At 48.3% G+C, this 8,306-nt stretch overlaps 1 protein-coding gene across 1 annotated transcript; it reads right to left on the bottom strand.

Moving 5' to 3' along the window:
* Nucleotides 1-825: 825 nt before the first annotated feature.
* On the bottom strand, nucleotides 826-7,745 carry ATP5MF (ATP synthase membrane subunit f). The gene is made up of 4 exons (XM_057747497.1): nucleotides 7,637-7,745; nucleotides 2,297-2,404; nucleotides 1,598-1,714; nucleotides 826-961 (listed from the first exon to the last, which is right to left on the bottom strand). The coding sequence occupies exons 1-4, from the start codon at nucleotides 7,647-7,649 to the stop codon at nucleotides 933-935; spliced, it is 267 nt and encodes an 88-aa protein (XP_057603480.1). The 5' UTR covers nucleotides 7,650-7,745; the 3' UTR covers nucleotides 826-932.
* Between the last annotated feature and the right edge of the window lie 561 nt (nucleotides 7,746-8,306).

Genomic DNA, 8,306 nt, shown 5'->3' with positions numbered 1-8,306 from the left:
GCTGTGTCTCACTACCTCAGGGACTCCATGCCGAGGAAAGGGTTCTTGCTACTGGCTGCATTAGCTGCCTGGCATGAAGCTTTGACACTGGTGCTCACTTTTCCCCTTTTAGTGACTGTGAACCTCACAACGGGAAGTGATACTGCCAGGGGGGAAAAGGCCTTAGTACCAACAGCTCCTCAAATCTGCAAGCCCTGGCCTTTGGGACAGCCACCTGGCAGGTGTCCTTTATTTCAGAAGTTAACTACTTGCTCCTTCAAATTCAGATCTTGCAGAAGACAGTTACCCATGGCATCTCACCCTACACTCCATGCAGTATATATGCTCAACCACACACCCCATAATAAGAGACTGCTTCTGACCTTAATATCACTTTACTGAAGGCCTTGGTGACAGGTCAGAAAGAGGGTGCCAGGTGCAGAGCAGCTGTGAGCTCCTATCAGGGCCTGTGCTTTCCCTTCCCGCCCCCGCCACTCCCTGAGCTTACTGCAAGTGAAGCTTGCTTACCAGGACCAGGAGGGCCCAAACTTCCCAATTCCCTGATATCCCAATACCCCGGGATGGTGCAGAGAGGGAGGGGAGGGCATTGAGGGCTTCTGCTTTATGTTGTGAAAGTGTCAGCTGACAAAAGGCCAAAAGTGAGGCACAGAGCAGGAAAACACCTCAGCACTCTTGAGGGGAGGTTCCAAGGGACCCCCCCAGCACTCTAGGACAATATCCTGAAGCTCCACGGTTCAAAGCCCTGCGCTGTCTGTGAACCACCCCACCCACCTTGTGTAACGGGAGCTCCTACAGGGCAGGGAAATGGCTGAACCAGTGAAGCAGTCCACATACCAGTCATCTTTTATTGGGTGTTAATTCTCCATTAGGATATAAGAGGGTCCAGGGGTGCCAGGCAAAGGTCATGGTCCAGAATGCAGAGTGTGCCCCCGTCAGTGGTACTTCCGTAGCCGCTCGTGTTCTGAAGTTAGAAAGGCAAGATGGTAAGTTTCTTCACGGGTGTGGAATTCCTTTCAGGAGATGACCCAGAACCTGCTGGTGGAACCAGGAGCTACTCTGACACCTGGCCAGCCTCTTCCTTCCCTGAAGGAAAACTCACTCAGAAAAACAGCACCCAAGCACCCACCCTTAGGGCCAGCACTGCTCTGGATGCCACAGACTGGCAGGGGGCTGGACACTGGCAGAAACAGCGATGAAGCCCACTCAGCGGCCACCAGACAAACTCCTCTCAGGTGTCAGAACCAGGAACGGCCACGCTTTTCCAGAGCACTACACAGACACTGGACTTAGCAGTCAACCTTATTTCCCCCTTCACACTGGTTGCTAGGAAGATAAAGCCAAGTTTCCCACCAACCTTTGGCAGAGCCTGCAGTACCTGACAAGATGCTGCCTCAGAATTACCTTTACCCCAGCTTCTTAACTTTTCCCGTCTTTCTCTTTGTCACAATTTTCTCACTTAAAATATGCTATATTCTGATAAGTCCCTCCAATTCTTCAACTGTCTGTATGATGATGGACTTCTAAATCTGACAGTGAACCAATACCACGCTACCGTGGGAAAGCCCACTGAAGGCAAAGAAACCCAGAAGAGACTCACTGAGTTCCTTGTAAGAACGGCAGTAGTTGAAAAGCACGTAAGCTGCCAGCACCATGGAAAGCCCAGCGACACTCCCTTTCTTCACGTTGACGTACTTGTTGTAATACCGGTAGTAACCTGCAAAGAGGAGAGGAGGCCGCTCCTCTGAGAGCACATTCTAATAGAAGAGGGCAAAGCTCAGGAAAGGCCTGGGGGCAGGAGGATACAGGACACAAAAGACAGCTACAGGGTGGCCAGAATTATAGAGAAAAATGCAGAAGGAGGGGGGCCCCTGAGGAGGCTGGCAACCATGCAGGCTCCCAAAGGATGACACAGGACCGCTCTGCCTAGTTGTGCACTTTAAAACGCACAGACCTGAAGGGGAGACCATTTCAAATTCTGATCTTGAAAGTTCTGCCTGGCAGGGAGATGAACATTGTAGACTCATGTCCCCTGTGCTTCCAACTCAGACGGAGGCAGTGGTACCCGTTCCAAGTAACAGAAAACGTTTCCTTGTCTGAAATATCTCAGAGTCAGCCTTTGATAGGACCCATCAAACATGGAAATTCGAGGACTAACAATCTCGCTCTGTCCTCTATGTAACATCCTGGTCTGAGACAAGGCTTTTACTGGCCAAATTAATGCAGGGCAAAAAGAGACCTGTTTGCCCTGACGACCCAGAGATTCGCTTTTATTTACACATGCCCACAAGGTTCTGACCTCTTTGAAACGCTCCCGCAATGCCTTTAGGGGTGAAATCCCGCATCAGTATCCAGCTCGGCAGCTCCCCTAGTTTGACTTCCAGGAGCTTCTTCTCCTTCAGGGGTACTGAAAAGGAAGTGCAAAAACACACACACTAGAAGGTCTCCCAATAACACACACAGCGTCTTTCTGTGTCATTTATTTCAGCCATCTGATAAAGGTGCATTCCGTAACATCACTAAGTAGAGGCTGCACGTAAGTAATACTATGGATAAACATGTCACACCATATACATTATTTTAAGCTAGAGTCTATATGATGGCAGAACAGGATTTTGAATAACAGCTTGCTGGGAATAACTGTAAAAGGAGAACTAAGGGCTATGAGGAAGAGAGAAAGCGGAGGACAGATACCTTCATTTTATGAGTAGGAGTGGGGAGACTGACTCAGAGAAGCTGAGCACATCTTGGCCAAAGGCACACGGCAGGTGGGCCATGGAGGCAGGGTTCCACCTCAGGCCTGGCTCCCATGCTCCTGAAGCCAATCTGATTCCTACCTCAAGCATCCTACCTCAGAACACAGATGTCAAACGACTTAGTAGAAACCACTCTAAAAACCCAAAGGGCCCCAGATCACTTTCCAATGAGAATCTGGGGACAGGAAGGGCTCCTGGTTGAGGCCATACTGTATTCCTCTCTGGGCTTAAGGAAGGCGGCCAGGGAATGGTTGGCCCTGTGAATGCCCAGATGCTCATAAGGAGGGAATGGTCCCTCTTTCCCTGTCTTCTTCTGAGAGATCAACTTTAAAAAGCTGTTTGGGGGACTTCCCTGGTGGCGCAGTGGTTAAGAATCCGCCTACCAATGCAGGGGACACGGGTTCAATCCCTGGTCTGGGAAGATCCCACTTGCTGCAGAGCAACTAAGCCTGTGCACAACTACTGAGCCCACGCTCCTCAACTACTGAAGCCCGTGCCTAGAGCCTGTGCTCCACAACAAGAGAAGCGACCACAATGAGAAGCCCACGCACCGCAACGAAGAGTAGCCCCTGCTCGTCACAACTAGAGAAAGCCTGTGGGCAGCAATGAAGACCCAATGCAGCCAAAACTAAGTAAATAAAAAAAATAATAAATCTTAAAAAAAAAAAAAAAAAAAAAAGCTGTTCAGGGACTTCCCTGGTGGCCCAGCGGCTAAGACTCTGCTCCCAATGCAGGAGGTCCAGGTTCAATCCCTTGTCAGGGAACTAGATCCCACATGCCACAACTAAGAGTTCGAATGCTGCAACTAAAGATCCCGTGTGCCGCAACTAAGATCCAGTGTGACCAAATAAATAAATATTTTTTAAAAAGAAAAAAAAAGAGCTGTTTGGCAGGTGTCCTCTTCAGAGCAAGGAGTCAAGGGCTATTGCTTCTTTTTAAAGATGATCAACCACAGAATGAGCCAGACTAAATCACTCCAAGGTTTCTTCTCCATTTTGGGATCTAAGGAAAGACTCAAGCTCCTTAAGGACCAGCTTCAAAAGCCCACTGAGGGGAATCCCAAAGGTCTTCTGACATCTCCCAACACTTATCAAGGGCAAGGGCTGTCAGGCTTAATGGCAGCTTCTAATCGCTACAGGTTGTCTGGAGAACGAGACATTTGGCCTTGATGGACCAGACTGCTTGTCAGTGACAGGTGGAGGCATAGGTTTCGGGTCGTGGTTGAGGCGGCCTGTCCCCAACCTTCCATCTAGGCTTATCCAAACACATGGAGCACCTACTGTGCGCCAGGCAGCAGGCTAAGTGCTTTAGGTAGAGCACCAAGTGCAGACGAGAGCCTGTGCTCAGAAGCCAGCATTCCATCCAGGAAAACAGCCATCTCAAATCCACTCATCCTCCCAGGCTCACCACCTTTCTGTTTCTCAGATGCAACAGGATTATTTTCACCTGGGGGCTTCTGTACCTGCAGTGCCCCTGGATCATCACAGGTTCTCTCAACTTAAAGGTCATCTCCTAAAAGGCCTCCTTTCCTGCCCACCTTATCTCAAGCGCCAGCACTTCCTTCCTATATAACTTCTGAGCTCGTTTCCTCATCTGTGAAATGGCTTATTCCAAGAATTGAATGAGAATCTTTGTAAAAGCACTTGGAACATGCTCAGAACTGTAAACTGTTATTATTACTAATGAAATCTCATTAAGGTCCATGTGAAAGATTCAAGAAAAAAAAAAGGGACGGGTAGAGAAAGAAATGGCATATAACTGAATTTTAGAACATTTTTAAGCATATAGGGCTTCAGGGATTAATAGCACCCTTTAGTTCTTTTACAAACAGAAAACTGTGATTAGTTTGGTAATACTTTTGAAATGTGAGATAGTCTCAAATGAATTTCAGGAATGTTCCAAATATCTGTTGGAGTTCAGTGTCAATGACACTGAGCTCAACAGCAGCAAATAATGTTATGAGAATGACCTATACCCTATTCTGTCACCTTGCCTGTGCTACTCTGAGAAAAGTTTAACAAGTACACATCTCACATCCCAATTCTCTCTTCACTTGAATTAGTAGGCTTTTAGTCCAAGAATTACTATACCATGTTTCTTTTTGAGTAAGAACATGGTTGATATCTTCGCTCCGCTCTCAAAGTCTTGCATGCAAGAAGGAGTACGACCATGTCATTCTAAAACCAACTGGCTTTAAATGTGGCAGTGTGGTGGGGAGGGGATGATGAAGGGACAGATGGAACTAGAATGGCAGAGTGCATCTGTTGATGCTGGGCAACGAACACAAAGATTCATTACAAGGTTGAAAATGCTTTTAAAAATAAAACTATGTTGGGGGAAATGTGCAAAAGAAACTTAGTGATTCAAAAAAATAAAAAAAATTAGGTCACTGCTAGGCCCAGTGAAGCTATTTTTTCACATTCACACAAACTATGAAAACATATTCCCATATTCTGCATTCTCATTCTCACATTCAGGGGCTGCCACGGGGCCTTGGCACATCCCAGGAGAAAAAAGCCAACAATTTTTTTTTCATGTTTATATCTCTGTACTATGAAGAAAAGAACATTTCCGTAACCAAAAGAAATTTATAGGCACGGAAAAAAAAATCACACCAGCCTTAAGGAGAGCCAAGTACAGCACCATCACAAAACTCCAAGAGACCATCAGGTTCATCAGAGATGCATCTACACTTATCCAAGAGTTTCTCTTTTAGTGGAAGACAAAGGCCTTAGTCCTTGGCAGCCATAGTGGAACCCTCCCCCAACACTCCTCTGCAGTGGCTGGTTCACAGGAGTAGAGTGCGGTTATGAACAGAGCAGACTCTACCATCAAGTATTCTAGGTTTAGTGCCACTTTGAAGCAGTGTGCCCTTGGGCAAGTTACTGCTCTCTCTGTGCCTCAGTTTCCTCCTTTGTAAAATAAGGTAAGACGAGTACGCACTTTGGTACTCAGCTCTAGGTACTATGTAAACAGGAATTATTATTATCTGTCTTTCTGCCTATCTGCCCAAGCTATCTGAAGGTGGGAGTTCCCCACACATAATTCCTGGTTATGACAGATTTTCAGTGAAGGCTGAGAAAGAACCACAGGTTCTTGGGAGGGCAGGTGACTACTTGGCTTGATTTTATGACTTAGAGAAGCATACTGTCTACCCATATGGAGAGACATTGACATGCCAAGTGTCTTCTGGGTGCTAAATCCACCTCTGGGGTTGGCCAAAGAGTGAAAAATTTTAGGTTTTGCAGGCCACACAAGGTCTCTGTAACATAGTCTTTTTTTTTTTTTTTTTAACAAATTTTTATTTATTTATTTATTTATTTATTGGCCATGCTGTGCCGCATACAGGATTAGTTCCCCGACCAGGGATCGTACCTGCACCCCCTGCAGTGGACTCTTAACCACTGGACCGCCAAGGAAGTCCCTTAACAAATTTCTTAAAAAACATAAAAAGTGTTCTTAGGTCACAGGCCATACAAAAACAGGTCACAGGAAATCCAACCCATTGGCCACACTATGTCTACCCCGGTCTCATCTATCACTGTTAACTGGTGTTTCCATCACTTTATTTGCTAACGAACTTTATGCTTTGGCGACAGACATCATCTAAAAGATCATCAGTACTTGGACTCCAATTCCTTCACCTGGGTGATGCTGAATGGGCCAGATGTGACATGACCTTACTCAAAGGTCACGCAGGGAAAGCTGGATGACTGGCACTCAACTATGGGCCAGGCAGTGTGCCAAGCACCTTACATATACTAAGTTGTTTACCCCTTAGTTCACAGTGCTCTCCACTACAACCCTCTGCTTAAATAAGATACCAAGTCTCAATGCTTCCTTTCCACATGTTGTCCTGTTTAAACAACACAACCACCCTGGATAAATATTCTCAGGCCCGTTTTTACAGATCGGAAAAAACCATCACTCTCATCTGTTTCCATCCCCTATTCATTTCTCCGGGCTAAGAGTAAGAATACAGACACTGGGGTAAGACACATATAGATCATTCAAAATTCCACCACTATCATGCTGTGTGACCGCAGGCAAGCCACACCACATCTCTGACCGTTATCTTCCTCATCTTTAAAAACAAGGGATCAACGTTCCCGGCACTGATCCTGACAAGGCTACTGTGAGGATCCAGAGCGAAAACACAGTGGCTTCCGTATTAAAAAAAAAAAAAAAGAAAAAGAAAAAAAAAAAAATCAATGAGGACGGTCCAATGAGTGTAGAGATTTAAACATGCATGTCATCGAAAAGCCTTTTGTTCATAAGGTCACTTTTGTGACTAAAACTCAGTTTACCACTAGGCCCCAGAAGCCTGGGTTTGAATCCCAGCTCAGCCCACTCACTAGTAGTGACCTTCAATAGGTCACTCCACCTCTCTAAGCCTATCCAACACACACACAGGCGTGGAACCTAACGTGGAGTCAGGAACTGTCCTAGGTATCAGCTCCTCCTGGAACTTAATTAGAGCTTCGGCTTTTGCGCGGAGGGCTCAGGTGCAAAAAAAGCGCCAGGGTCGCGGCGGGGCTGAGAGCAGCTGTTCCTCAGCGGGGAGAGAGAGGGTGCCCCGAGACACGCATTCCCAAGCCCCAAGGCGCGTTGCCAAGCTGCGGTCTCCCTCGCCGCCGCAGCCGAGTGACGCGGGCCCTGGGCAGGCAGGAGGTGCGGCGGGGCGAGCGGAGAAGGGTCGGACGGCGCGGGACCCTGGGCAGAGGGTCCGGTGCGCCTCCAGAGAGGGCACGGCGAGGGTCCTGAGCGAAGGGCGGGCGGCTCCGGCACTCGGTCCCTCCCCCCTAGTGCGGCTCTGGGCACTGGACCCCGAACCCCGACGCCTGCCTTCAACCTGCTAGCCCTAAGTAGGTCCGGACACTCACCAACTGACGCCATCTTGGAGTCCTGGCTGTCCGTTCGACCGGGCCGCGCGAGGACTACTGGGTAGGGAGCATGCGCCCTCGGGGCCAGGAGCAGAGGCTCACGGGAAGCAGGTCGCGACTGGTACGAGGCTGGGTCTGCAAGTGCACCATGGGGTGAAGGGCGAAGTAACCGAAAGGCAAAGCACCGCGACCCCGCAGTTTGGAACCCAGCGGGGTGAAGGGGTGTGAGTGGGAGTGGCAGGGCTCAACCTGGGCTCCCGGTTCTAGGAGGAAAGAGACGGGAAGGGGACCCCCCCCCCAAATAAAAGGGAAAGGAGGGAAGAGCATCTTAGCTTTCTTACTCTGTCGGCTTAAATTTGTTGTGAAAGATGACAGGGGCATATTAAGACCCTTCCTCCCAGCTGTGCTTGATGGGAGATGCAAGGAATCTCCAGTCACCAGGAAAGGCCGGTGTCCAGGCTTAGGCTCCAAATAGGTTTGATTCAAGAGGATCTCATGTGGCAGGCTCTGGTGCTACGCTCTAAGGACAAAAATAAGCAAGACCCTAGGGTACACAGCTCCAGCTCTTCTTTCTGCCACTTCTTTTCCAGGCACAATGGTGCCTCACCACCATCTTGTTTTCTTCTGGGAAGGCCACGATAAACATTCCTGGTTAAGCAATTCTGAGTTG

Source organism: Hippopotamus amphibius, chromosome 9, assembly GCF_030028045.1.
Source record: "Hippopotamus amphibius kiboko isolate mHipAmp2 chromosome 9, mHipAmp2.hap2, whole genome shotgun sequence".
Taxonomy (NCBI): domain Eukaryota; kingdom Metazoa; phylum Chordata; class Mammalia; order Artiodactyla; family Hippopotamidae; genus Hippopotamus; species Hippopotamus amphibius.
The sequence above is the reverse complement of the archived record's forward strand: the minus strand, read 5'-3'. Positions and strand labels throughout refer to the sequence as shown.